This window comes from Dermacentor andersoni, chromosome 5 (genome assembly GCF_023375885.2).
Source record: "Dermacentor andersoni chromosome 5, qqDerAnde1_hic_scaffold, whole genome shotgun sequence".
In the NCBI taxonomy this organism is placed as follows: Eukaryota; Metazoa; Arthropoda; class Arachnida; order Ixodida; family Ixodidae; genus Dermacentor; species Dermacentor andersoni.
The window spans coordinates 141,054,857-141,069,241 of NC_092818.1; the positions used below are offsets into that span (position 1 = coordinate 141,054,857).

General features: G+C 44.0%; 1 protein-coding gene across 2 annotated transcripts in view; it reads right to left on the reverse strand.

The window, feature by feature from the left end:
* The window catches only part of LOC126531273 (uncharacterized), a 38,348-nt gene that overhangs the window by 9,355 nt on the left and 14,608 nt on the right, over positions 1 to 14,385 (reverse strand). For both annotated transcript variants that reach the window (XM_055071063.1, XM_055071062.1), the window contains 3 exons: positions 12,088 to 12,896; positions 5,064 to 5,374; positions 1,421 to 1,570 (listed from right to left, as the gene is read on the reverse strand). In XM_055071063.1, coding sequence (XP_054927038.1) covers positions 1,421 to 1,570; positions 5,064 to 5,374; positions 12,088 to 12,896 — 1,270 coding nt within the window. The remainder of the gene's footprint in view (positions 1 to 1,420; positions 1,571 to 5,063; positions 5,375 to 12,087; positions 12,897 to 14,385) is intronic.

The following is a 14,385-nucleotide window of genomic DNA, read 5'->3' on the forward strand; positions in this document are numbered from 1 at the left end:
ACTCACAGGATGTCACATGGAAAAGATTGATTGCACTAGCTGCAGAAAGTGTGTTCTACAGCTAAACTTGCCTTTCTGACTGGGGAATTACTCTAAATCACCTTGGACTAGTAAAATGTCCTATTCAAAATCCTATTCTCCTTAAATAGGTGCAGAATATCTGAGTATACTATAGGATAAAATTTACTTTTCTTGAAACATGGTGCCGAAATTTTGACACCTGCACGTCAGCGTGACGTCCCGAATCTCAAGGCATTTTGTCGCATTTGGATCATTTTGGTGCCGAACAGTTCTGGAAGCTTGCTAGGCCAAGTCTTTGGTTGATTTAGAATGCAAACTAGTCCTTCCTTAGTGATATGCAATTAACTAAATTCAAGTAAAGTGTCAAAATCCACCTCATGGAAGGTGGGAACTTTAGGGCAGCATCACCAAACATTCGCAGCATCACCAAACATTCCCACGTCATTTCTGGCTTACTAAGCTTCTTCACAGAAGAGGGGCCACTTTGCTGTTGCAGAAGCATAGTTTACTAATTCAGCCTAACTTACTATACCCCTTTAGTGTCCCTTGAAGAAAGGGACAAGGAAAAAAGAAAAGCGCCACAAGTGAGTGAAAAATTTGATGAGGTCAAGTCTGCTTGAATTAAGCAAAAGTGGCCACTTATATCAGCATACAAATGACATTAGAACATGTCCGGGCCCTCCTTTTGCTTTATAGTGCGTGCTGTATTTTTGTGTGTATAACCTGCATTGCCAATAACGACCCCTTCTTCCCTTATATAAAGAAATAAAAGCCTAAATGCACAAATAACGACATAAAGCAAGATTACAATCATTACAAGAGCATCTCAGAAAAACTGTGAACACAAGGCAAAGCTGCAAAAACAATCTTGTCATGCATGCTCAGTCATCGTCATTTTCAGCAAGTGGTGCTCTCTCCTGAAGTGCAATATAGCTTTACGGCAATGTGAAATGCCTTAACGTATGAACTTTGCCTTTGCAGCAACAACATGGAGCACAAAGCTCTGAATGAATTTGTAGACATAGGCCAAATTTGCACATCAACTGCACCCCCACTTAACTTGCACAGCAGAACTCCTACAAGTTTTTCATGGGACCGCTAGAACGGAGTGCACAAAAGTAGCTTAAAAAGCATATATATGTGAACATGCTGAGTGTACCCACAGTGTCACAGAAGCTGGGCTTCAGCCATGCTCCAGCAAGGAAAGCATATCACTGAAGACTGTATTATCGGGTGCTACTTTGCCTTGTGTTCAAGGTTTCTTTTTGGCGTATGATGTATGCGCAAAAATATGGCACATTTACAGGCTGGCATACAGCACTGTTGTATGAAATGCATTATGTCTGGTTCGCTTGTGTGGTAGCTTAAAACAATACAATAGTCACATGGTTGTACTCACTGTTTCAGAGGGTTCCACCCAATTGTTTGCCTTAAGCATGCTGAGCTCCTCAAACAACATGTGTACATTGTCAACTTGCAACATGACCATGTCCCAAAAGCCAGCCAAGTCAGATCCAGTGGTTGGAAAAGGATCATCAACATTTTGTTCCTACAGAGAGAGAGAGAAAGAAAAAAAAAACATATATCAACATGCAAATTGAAATCTGTGAATTTGAAAAAGTAAGGCAGTCAGGACTACATAGTGAGCAATGGAATGAAACATATTAATTAATCATAATGATAAGAGAAATATGGCAGTATCGATTTGAGATAAAACGTGGCTAGATGATAGCTGACCAGAGGGGTGGGATCGGGCAGATCATGTAATGCACAGAATCGAGAACTGGTGCCGCACTTAGAGTAACTGAATCTTCTCGAGAACCTGATTTTTGTAATGCTAGTGAAGACCTACAATTTCCTTAACTGCTTGCACTAGACTTCCTAGATTTATAAGTCCCACAGTGTGACCCCTTAGCGACATGATGAATTGGCCAGATTCAGCGCAAATTACTTTAATTTTTTCACCAAATGAAATCCCCCCAAATTCAAGCTCTCGAATAAAAGCTGCTATATACTAGTACTAGAGCTACAGAATTAATTCCAAGGGAAGGCAACATAGTGAAGGATGACAGAGGATGTAACCTATTGTATGATTAATTTCACTGCATATTATCACATTATTTTTACTGTTTTGTACATATTCCCGTGTTTGATATTTACTTCTCTGTTCGCCAGCTCATTTGTATGTCATTTTTGTACAGGGCAACATGCTAAAGGCATGCTAAACTATCACTTGTCTTTTACCCCACAAAGCCATTTTTGATACGCTTCGTTCGACACCTCAAAACTATTATCTACAGCTGGGAAATTGAACAGGAAACCTATAGTAGCATTTCTGATATGCTGGAGTGAGTTTTCACTTCTGGATGGTTCAAGAAACCATTACTGATTACAGTCACCCACCCATAATTCCAGTCTCGACAGGGAGTCCTGAACGTCTGAAATATCGAATTAGCCAAAAAATAAGCTACATATTTTTATTATATATATATATATATATATAATACATGATAAGCGACTCCTACAAAATAAGCTACACCATCAACTTAAAGCCACCTTGATGGCCTGCCAGGCCTCGGCTGCACAACTGCAGAGCTGGTATATGGCACAACATTGCGGTTGCTTCATGATTTTTTTTAACCAGCTACTGTTGCCACGGCTGATCCAGACAGCTATGTTCAGCAGCTCCGCTTCCTGTTTGCACACTTGCGTCCTTGCCTTAGTAAAGTTGCATCCTCTAGTAATGTTTCTGTCAGCAAAGACAAGCCACAGCGAGCCACATTTTTATATGGTATGAAAGCATCCGACCATCTCTTACGTCTCCTTATGACGGCCGTCTTAAGTACTCAAGGGGACAGAAAAAATTGTTACCATCGATCTCAACGTACGTGAAGAAGTCGTGGCGGTAGACAGGGTCAAACCAGCCTACCTAGCAACTTTGCCATCATTATCTGCTTTGAATGACTTTACAACCGCTGAAACAACAGATCTACCCGATTGCCAGGCATCAAAGGCTGCTTGTTGGGCACCACTGCACCACTTCTCCTGAAAGGGGGGCAACCTCCTGGCAGCCATCGTTCTTCTTTGGCCGCCTTCTATATATGGCGCCCACTGGCGCATGTATCTTGTGCCTCATGCTTCGATATTAGAAAAAAAAGGAGAAGAAGAATAAAAGAGAGCTTCTTCTATTCCTGAAATTGGTCTGAAGAGTTCTCATGTCTTTCGCTCACCGACTCACTCATTGTTGTAATAGACTTAACCTCGGTCCCTATAAATATAATCGCATGCCTGTACTAAGGGTCATAAACATGCTGTGAAACAAGCATTTTAACCAGAGTGTAGAAGATATACAGTCAAACCTCCATATATCGAACACGGATACATTGAATTATTGCATATATCGAACACTTTTCATATCAACTGGAAAATCGAATGCATTTTTAATTTTTTCTTTCGAACGGGGTCAGACATAAAATGGATGTATTGAACTGCGTCACCCCAGACCACGTGCGCTCTGTTCAAAGGCGGTGAGCTTTCCCGCAACACTCTCAGAAGATAGCGATGGTGCGATGGGCTGACCGAATGCTGCCCACAACAGCTGCACACATTAAAAGTGCCGAGGGCACCATTTGAGCGTAGCAGCGTACAACGTGGCAGCTTGGCTAGTTTGACAACATCAACGACGCATTGCATTTGCTGCACTTACTCCTCCTCGGTGCCGTGCTCTGCGCCTGCTGCGCCTCACAAGGAATGACGGTTTGCATCCATAAAGACACGCAGCAGCGCGAGCTCACTGGGGCACGATCGGGGATCGTTACTTGGAGTGAGCATTTGGTTCAGCCGCCCAAAATCAGCGCGGCTGGCCAATCGCATGTGGCGCAATTGATCGCGTGCTCCGAACAACGATCCCCCCATTGCACTTTGGTTCATTGATTGACTTGTAGAAGTTTTTACGCATTATTCACGCGATTTTATATATCGAATTCTGGCTATATCGAAGTATTTAACAATCACCGCACAGTTCAAAATATTGAGGTTCAACTGTACTAGTTTTATGACGTCATCGGCAGTAAAAGTGCTTTCCAAGTCGCCAGCTTTAAATGCCATGGCGTAATGTGGTAAGTAGAAATGAGGAAACACTTTTGCGGCTCTCAGTGGTGTCTTAGGCCTAACATCATAAAACGAACAGCTCAACCCTTAGTCCTCAGCATAAGATGAGACGATGGAGAGCAAGTGGCAAGAGTGAATTCAGATCAAAGCAGGGGAGTTGCTGCCATGTTGCCTGGTAGCTGCCTGATTATGACCAGCGCAACCCACTGCACAGACTTCCAGGCAACAAGCGGAATTTTCTGGGTGGCCAAAAACTGGTAATGTGACAAGCGACAGCAGTGGATTGCCTTTCGTGACAGCAAATTCTGTTGCTTGTCGCTGTCCTAGTTGGTGCAAACATCCAAGGGTGGTGTTTGTGCCACTTGAAACTGCTTGAACAAACACGTAAAACTTGCATGACAAGCCGTAAATGTATGAACGCACAAATGCAACTTATAGGCTTGGCTTGTCCTGCGATTTGGGTGTGATCAGTGCTGCCTTGACTAGGCTTCACTAGTTTCGGCTATATGGAGGCACCACCAACATCGCCGACTACTATGCTAACGACATATCAAAGCCAAAATATAGCTATTTCTGCTCAAATCATTGGTCAAATTAGCATGCCGTTATGCAGGCGGAGCCTGAATCATCGAACGGCACACAGTAAGATGCTTGAAATTTCTATCGTCCTAGTATATTAAGTCTGTGGGGTCAGTGGAGGTGCCACAAAGCTGTTAGAATAATTGAGCATGTCCATATTATTGGTGTTCAAATTGTCAGTCAGCAACTAACTTTTACTCAAGTAATACTTCATAGTTGCTTTTTGTAAGAATGTACACTCCATGGCCAGAAATTACGGTGAACAAGTTCTGATTTTCTTTTATATGAAATATTGTGTGGGCATTATGGGTATTTGTGTAGCAAAAAGTAGTAAAGAATATCAATACACTCACAATGTTTTTGAGGCACAGTTCCTTGAACTGCTTAAATTTCTTGGTGATGAGGAGGTTGGCCTTGCCTATCGCTGCCCGTATCCGGCCCTTCATGTCCTCCGAGATGGCAGCATCATTCAGGTCCTGCTCGGCATCTCTGATGTGGCACTCAAGGACCTGTTGTGTGCTTGACAGAGTGGCCAGGAATGTGTGGCCCTCCCGCACAGGCAGGTCTGATGACGAGAGAGCCTTGGCACACACGGGCGACAGGAGTGATGACGACATGTGTTGCGTGGGCATCATTTGAACAGGCAAGTTCAATGCTTTGTCAACTGAAAGAAATACAATAATCCCCTGTTAAGAATGAACCCTGCCGAGCTGAATTTCAAGATATGCAAAATAATGTGTGGACGTTTGGCTGGTTTTCCATAGACCTGATGCGAAAGACATTCGCTTAATGCGAATCATCATGTGTTTAGGCTGTACTTCGGCAGCCACCAGTAACAAATGGCTCAACGGAATGCTTGGATCAACAGAATTGCAGAAGGTCAGCTGCACAAGAAGCAAATGATACCACTGGGGACATAAACAGCTACACAAGTGTCGATGACGACATGGCGACCTGAATGGCCAGCACTACAGAAACAAAGCCTGGCGTACATGGAGTGATATACAACATCCAAGCGACGAACTTCATCCACTGGTGACCGCAAGGTAGCCTGCATCAGAATAGTTGGCACCAGCCGCTAATGTGGCCTCGCGAGATATTTTGGTCAGGCAAGCACTACCGCCAGGAGCGTCCTACGCGTGGCAATGAACGTGAGCCAATCCACATGCAGAATTGCTCTAGCTTCATGCTTTAGATTCCGTTTCGTCCGCTTGTAATGGCATACAAGTTTCACAACACGAACAGGAATTCAACATGATTGCCTATTGGATGTTGTATGGTGCCCATTATGTTTTCAAGAAAATGTGGCATTATCTTGGATTGGTGCAAGTACTATATTTGAATGTAGTGTCACAAATAGAGAAGAAAAAATGCCCAGATGGGAGGCATGCTGCAGTAGCTAAAGCTTCAAGTGAACTGGTATCAAACAACCTGCTTTCTCAAAGATGTAAAGAAGGAGATGTGGCCATGTTGGATGTGCTCCTTGCACTACTCAGCTGGGAGACAATCCCAAATCATGCAGTAGTCTCTAGAAGCAGGCGTTCGCATGCTTTATAATCGTGTATTTCTCTTCAGACTTTCACTGTCAACATGGCAAATTCGATTCTCTTAAGTTCTGAAATAAATGTGCTTTTAGCAGCGACAGAACATTTCGGTTATGTAATAGAGGAGAATTCTGCACATAATTCGCATAAATTGGCGATGGAAAGACATTCTAACAAACTGTAATTCGACACAATGTTGCCAAAGTTATTGAACGTGTTTGACAGCGGGACAAATTTTCTGCAATGAAACTGCCATCTTGCCCTTGTTTTTTTACCGCAGTGGTACTGTCCGCCTCCATGTGAAATGTGTGGATTGGAAGCCCATTTGATTTTCTTTCATTCTTGCGAGCAGTAACGCCACTATAGAATTGATCCCTTTCATTCAAAACAACTGCTGGAAGCAGCAATACTAGCCGTGCTACACAGGTGGCAGCACTTCGTTTCTTCTCCTCCCCCTCCCCCCCCCTCCCCGACTGTTGGTTCAGAGCGAACTATTGCAATGAAAACTGCGGGGGCAATATTAAACATATTAGTTATTGGAAAGTTATTTCGGTATTAACAAACAATAAGAAATACCAAAAACTGCTACTTTGTCCATTAAGTAGATAATAAAACAGTTTTGCACTATCTGGTCACACTGATAGTGACACAGGGAACATGCGGTGGCATCTGCCTCTTTTTTATGCTTCATATAGCGCAAGTCAGCAAAGATTCTGCATCATGCCACTCCTTGTTTTTTGAGATGTGAAGTTCGTTGTAAAAGTTTGCTGCATGTACCGTAATGAAGGAGGTTTTCAGTGAGCCAGTGAAGGCAAGTAATAAAGTGGGGACACTGTCCAGGAGCCACAAGAACCAGATTCACACATAATGCAGCTGATAACAAACTGAATACATTGATGCGTGTTTCTTAACAACATGAAGGCATTGAACAACTTTTGGGCAAGCTAGGTGAAATGTTGAGGTAGAAAAAGAAGGGTGTGGATGACAAGTGAAGCTGAGTGAAAGATGTAATGGACAGAATAGACAACTCAGTGTGACCACAAGAGAGCAACGTAATAGAGGCCAAATGGGAAGGGAAATGCAGTCGAGGGTGGAAGAAGACTAGACGGAGTTGTGTTACCAAGTGCACTGGCACAGGATCGGCTTAGCTGATATAGGACAGGGGTAACTCAAATTTCTGGTATAGGGTCTCTGTCTTACAGTGCCTTTAAAATAAGCTGATGCTGATGGAAGTGTAACAAAGAAGTGCACCTTCTTCATAGCAGAAGAGACAGCTCAGTACACTGGAACCATGGCCTGTTTAATGGAATATACAGTAAGCGGGAGGAAAACGCATGAGAAGGACACACACAAATTTCCTTCAGATACGCCCTTCTGGTCTGTTTATTTCAAATGTTGTGTGCTCTTCTTTTACCATCTAGTAGCAAAAGAGCAACAGTATAACCAAATAAATAGTGCCACAACCATAAGGCTTTGTTCCTTTGCATCTGATCCTGGCCCCACATTATCATGTTTCTGTTTCTGTGCTACACGTGACTAAAAAACCGAAATAAGTCACCCAAGTTTCCTGTTTAGGATAGTAAAAGGTCAGCTAAGCAACTGAACTTCTCAATATGTCCAGTTTTCATTGTGTTATGTGGCCAGGCAACGTCACTGCTTCAGTTTAGTACCATTCAGATAGAGAAACTAAGTTTTTAAGTACTCCTTTGTTCTGGGTACAGTAATTGAATGAAGCACCCTAATGCCAATGTGAGAGAGCAAGAATAACTGGGTAATTATAGTACCATCTTTGATGGTTCATTCCTTTGCAAACCATTTTATTTACGTTTTAATGGTGAAAAATTTTCAGAATGCAAGAGCCAAGCGAAAGATTTCTCTCACAGCGTAAGCATGCAGCCAGGATATCAGAAAGAGAGAAAGAGGAATGCAGGACTCTGCACAACTGTTTGTGACATGGCCCATGTATACATGAATTATATGCAGCAAGAACACAAAGATTCATTCTTGTTTCACTGTTTTCAACTTTCACTGTTGCCTGCATGTTCACTGCAATGTGTTTATGGTGAGAAGTATAATAATATCCACAAATAATAAAATTACATCTGTGTATTATAAAATAGTATCTGCTTAATGCAGATCATACAGTAGTAACTATAGCTGCAAAGCTTTCTTCATTCTCTGGGCATAGAGTCACCAAATTAAGCGATCTTTTTGCTGGTGTTTGCAATCTCTCACCTGCTTGCCTGTGTGGTAACACTGCTTTGTGGCAACATACAAATTGGCATGCCTGGAGACAAATGAAACTTTCTCAGAAATGAAGCCTGAGTGTGAGAAGCACCAGACTGTAACCTGCAGTGCCCCTCTTTGGTACAACAATGCATAATGTGAGCGAATACAAAATTCTGGCATGTGGTTTCTCCAGTGTATGTGCATGCATGCACACGTCCCCTTAGACAGTAACCAACATAGACTGATGAGTGGTGTACAGGGGGGGTGGGGGGGGGGGGTGGGGTGTGGTATCCTGTAAGAGTCCACCTAGTGGACTGACCATTTCAGCCGCTGCTGATTGGATGCAGCTGTACGAGCGAGGAGACGAGAGGCCCTAGCCAATCAGGAATGGCCGAAATGGACAGTCCACTAGGTGGACTCTTACAGAGTACCTCCCCAGATCTCTCATTTCTATTTTACCATGGAAAGCAAATAGTCGACTTCCGTCAATTCGGCCCTGACTGGACCGACGAAATTAATCAAATTATATGGCGGGTCGAATTAAACAAGATGCAGAAAAAGCGCCAAAGCATACTGCCGATTCATTTGGCAGTAATTGTCAGATTCTAACACGTCCCCAAATCAAGTGTTCGCCCATTGTCCATGTGTCTAAATTAAAGCTGCTAAATGAAGTATAGATCTAACACGCTCCCGATTTTTTAGCAAATGGGCAAGGGCCAAATATCTGTTGCACAATGGCGGCCGGTTTTCTAAAGTCAGCTTCAGCACAATTTTAAAGTCCTCTTCGCCGCATTAGATCAGTGCTATGGCGTAAAGCATAAGGAGTGCTGCAAAGGCAGTTTTAACGTGATAGCATTAAAGAGCCTGTGTTGCAGAAAATTCGGCACACCATGTCCGGCACCTGACGTCGCATCGGCAAAAAGATTTTCGAACCACATTTACCCAGGCCTTCCATATGATGCAAGAAATTGACTGAACTAATTGAATTTCTCAAGCTAAAATACGTAGAAAAATTGTAAACTATGACTTGCACACAACCTACAGACATGATAGCTCTCGGACTATAATTTGGCTATACGAGAAAACATAGTTCTGTTACGCAAAAACTCAAAGAAACCCCTTCACACACACAAATCGGCAGTGGCGTTCACAGACCGTCTGTGGCGTCCGCCATTTGGGGCGTGCCGGCGCGATGGGTGTCTTGGGGACCATGGAGCAGTCAGCGTGCCTGTTTCCTTGCATATTAACTCCAGCTGGCGCTCGCCTCCGCCACATCGCAGTCCACGCAAGAGGCCGTGGCTCCACCATAAAGCTCGCCTTCGTGTATAGCATCCGTGGCAAGCGTTTCCAGGTAAACATTACGGTTACATATGCTTCAGTTGCCGGGAAGTGTGAGAAGCAGTCAGGGATCTTTGAATGCTATTGCATTCCACTTTTAAAGGCGAAGCTTAAGCGTCCTCCAAATTTTTGGTTTCGTGTTTGATTACACAGCAAAGGCAATTTTCGGCGAAATTTTCCTTTTCTTAAAAGGCGCGCATTAGCATCGGGTGATACTGTAATGAGAAATTGTGAGCTATGGTTATCGCTTGAAGATCTTTATAGAGCAGGCCAAATATAGGCGTTAACGATGGGAGATGACATGTGTTCAACACATCCACTGTCCCCTAAGCTCTGCTGTGACAGACACTGCCATTAGAGGAGTCTCTCTTGGGTCACCACAGGGCTCAGGCACGCATGTGACGACTGGCAAAGTTCAAGTTATCTAGTGAAGGCCAATTTTAAGATAAAAATAACGAAAGATTGGGCCCATAGGCTCACAGCATGGGTACTGGGCGGGACCTTCGGTCGGGATTGAATTACCAGAAAATTCGAATTAACCAGAGTTGAATTAACAGATGTCTACTGTATGAAGTGCAAGTTTGTTGCGCAACATAAGACCACAAAGAGGAAGAGGGGATGTGCAATACAAAAGACAATGATGTCCCATAAATAAACTCCTACCAAATTTGTTCAGACCACATCGTTTCATTGTAGATGTTGCTAAATGGTGCTATGCAATGCGACGACTGCATAAGACCTGTGGGGATGCGCGACTCTTGCGTGTCCCCTTATGTGTTGTTTTCCCCGCATATCTCGCGTCTCCTATAATCTGGCTTCTCCGCGTTGCTTAGTGCCGGCGGCGATCGGTCTGGGTGCAGCGCATCACTAAAGATGATGCGAGTGTGGCGCTGCTAGCGCCACCTAACGGCGGGGTTGGTTGGGCGTGACAGGGAGTAGGTTTTTCCTTTTTGGCTCCGGGTCGGCAAGTGGGGCGGCGCTCTGCGAGACCGTCTTGCGAGGCCTACAGCAGAATGGACGAACACGATCGTTCGAACGCATCATCATTTGCATGACCGTATGCGCGGACAACCAGGCGTTAGTGTCTAGCATGGGGCGAACATATTCGCTCACTATCCGGTCACGGTGAGTCAGACTTCCGCGATTTGTCGCGCACCCATCAGCATGTTTTTTGGATAGCAATTCGGCTAGCAGGCATTAGTCTATGAAAGGTGCAATAAATGCCCTTGTGATTATTCGCACTACTGCGTTGTCTTTCCTTTGTCCCAAGAGCAGGGATGAGCAGACCCCACAGACCACAATGAAATAGTATGGCGAGAGGTATGGAAGGGAGCAGAAGTGATTGGCAGTATATGGCAGGATGGAACGCAAGTGTGCTCGGTTGTTGCGGCAGGATAAATGACAGGGCAGTTGCCTTTTCATCCACTAGATGACAACATTACATGATGACCTCACAAATGTCCAGAAATTTTGCATCTACTTGACTGTGCCAGAGAGAAGTTCCTCCTTTTAAGCATTTCTTGTTTCACAATGCAGACAGGGCATTCACCTCCAACAAGCTATTTAACAGTTATTAGAAGACATTGTCTAATGCTACCCAAGGTAGTAGAAAACTCTAGAATGATAATCTAGAAACATCAGTAATATACATTCTGGGCTAGCTGATGAAGAAGGTGTTGCATAGCTTTTTTTCCACTGTGCTATTTCCATTCACCAAAACACAGCACTCATACGTAAGTGCTACGTTGAGTCGACATTGTTTGCAAGAATATCATGAAGGAGAGATGTCAAAAGTGTGCCATATACAATTATGTCTTTTTGAGAACTTAAATATACCACTAAAATATGACAACTATCACACAGACACTTCAACTTCTCTTTCTGACACACTTTACATGGAATAAGTGACATGAAAGGAATTCGGTATCAGTAACACTTATGAAACTACAGGTGAAACGCTGATATAAAGCAGAAAAAAATTAATTCAATAAAACAAAGTAACATATTTCTTGCCGATAGCAAGCAATAAGACATGTTTATAATGAATAATGAATATTTGGCAGTTATGAAAGAGTTTGCCTAAGGCTGCCCAAGGTAGTAGCAAACGCTAGTACTGATAAGCTCGCATTTTCGTGTCTGATGTGTTTTCATCATAATGAGATTCAATTGTATCATGAGAGATGTGGTGTTGAAAGGTGTGCCATCTAGAATGGCAGACCATGCAAGGGCCACAATAAATCATGCAGGCACGCTACATGTCATTTACCTTCATCAACAGCAGCAGCGTGGTTCCCGTTGAGCTTTGGTGCACCACTGCCATTCACAATCTGGCAATGCCGAGATTCTTCCAGGACGTGTTCTTTTAGCGCACTACTGTCACCCCTGTCCACATCACAGATGCGTAATGCTGTCGCCGAGAAAGGAGCTCGCTTCTCGGGCGAGCTCGGAAGAGGGAGGCGTGTCGACGCAGGAATGAACCCTGGCAAGTTCTCGGCGGGCGAGGCAGACACTTCCGACAAACGGAGGTGCTCCTTGAAGTCACGTGTCAGGTGCCTGAACACAGGTGGGCTCTTGGAGCGACCACGGATGACTTGCGCAGGGCAGGATGGGCTGCGTTTTGACATGGCCTTTTCCAGCTTGAGTGGGCTTTTGGCCGTTCGAGTGCGTGAACGCGCCACCCTCTCTGCTGCTTCTGACCCATACAGAGCCGCAATCCGCTGCTGTACAAGGGAAATGCAGGGCTCAGGCGCTGCTGCCGTCTCTTGGGGACCATGGTGGCGGCCATTGGTGAGCTCCCCACGGCCATTGCTGGCCTTGATTTCCAGGATGGGCTCCACCTTGAGACTGTTTCCTGGGCTTGTGGCGAGTGGAGCTGACGTGCGGGGGCTCGGACGGGCAGGGCTGCTGTCACGGCTGCGGCAGAATTGGCTGTAGCTCGTGTATCCGTTGATAGCACAGCTGATGCCAAGGTAAGATGGCCGGTGTTCAGGCACTTTTGTAGACAATGATTCTACAGTGTTTCCACCAATGTTCCAGCAGCCGTTCGACAGCTGCGTGACGTTGCTGTCCAGTACTCTGTGGAAGAAACATCATGGCAGTTAGCCATATACTGAGCACTACTCACAAATGGGAGTGCACATTGTGGTGTCAACAGACTCACTGTTTCATCATCATCATAAGCCTGTGTAAAGTTAACTACCTTTTCCCAGAGGTATCCAACGAAGCTGCCCTTGTCATGCATGTGCCCATACCATGCCTGCAATCCTTATCTCAACCTTTCACCTAATCCTCTGCCAGCCTCACTTAACTTTCTCTTCCCTTGGGGCACATTTTGTTACATTATAAAACCACTACTAATCTGTTCTATGCTTTGCATGACCTGCCCAACTCCACTACTTCCACTTATTCTCAACTAGAATATCCCCTATACTAGCATTTGATATCTTTGACCTTGCTGTTTTCCTGCCTATTAGCCTCTTCATTTTCTTTATTTTTGCTGCTGTTGTTAAACCTTCTATACACAGGCACGAATAACTTGTCTGAAGCATAAATGTGCATTACCCGGTCTGAAAGGAGCACAATATATGAGGACGAGAATAAACACTAGCAATGCCACAGGGAAATTTGAAATTTACATTGGATGATGCCCCATGTGCAGTTCTTCATCCCATCCCATGGATAGTCTATCGTGCAGAAGTGGCTAATGGATAAAGTTGTTGCAGCCAAAGGACATGGTGGTTGTTTATGAAGAAAAGTGATAAGCTAACTCGACTAATACTGCAGTCACGTGCTCGCTTTCAATAGCCACGGAAAACAAAATCCATAGAAATGCGCGTGCCTAATTGCTTCATCTGTGTGAGCCCATGGAAGGGAGCCAATGGAGCTTGTGGATTTTAATAATCATTCACAAATGGTGACTGAAAACGAGCGTGTGACTGCGGTATAGCACTTGTGATGGAAGCACTTTGAAAGGTCAATACTGGTTCTCCAGTACTGCAGATTGTCAGTGCAAGAAACATTGAAACAAACAAGACATGCACAAAGAAAGCGGCGGAAGGTTATACACAAAGGAGTGAGAGATATGGCGGCACTAAGTAATCATCTAAGGCAGTGAAGACAGCACAAAGTGCAACACAAAACAGTGCACGGAAAAGTTCTGCATTTGAGAGGCACATGGTGCAGCGATTGCATCAACCAGAAGACAAGAAAGTCTTGCAGTCAACATGCAGTGGAATCACAAGCAGTCAGTGCACATTTATGAGAAAACCAAAGAAATGTTTAGTTTTTGTAACACCCATGTTAATATGCAGCTATGACACCAATATAGAATCACACTCGTAACTTCAAATTGTCGTCAGTCTGGTTTACAAGCAGTGAAAAATAAAAGGAAAAAAATAAAGAAGAAAGGAACTTTCAACAATGATGACACAAGGTATATAATTACAGCTGTTAATTTTATAGCTTCATTTAAATTTGCTGGCCGAAATATATAAGAAAAATGAATACTTTGACCTACATGTCACTGAACTACAATTTCGACATCTACAGTGCAACAGCAGTGGCT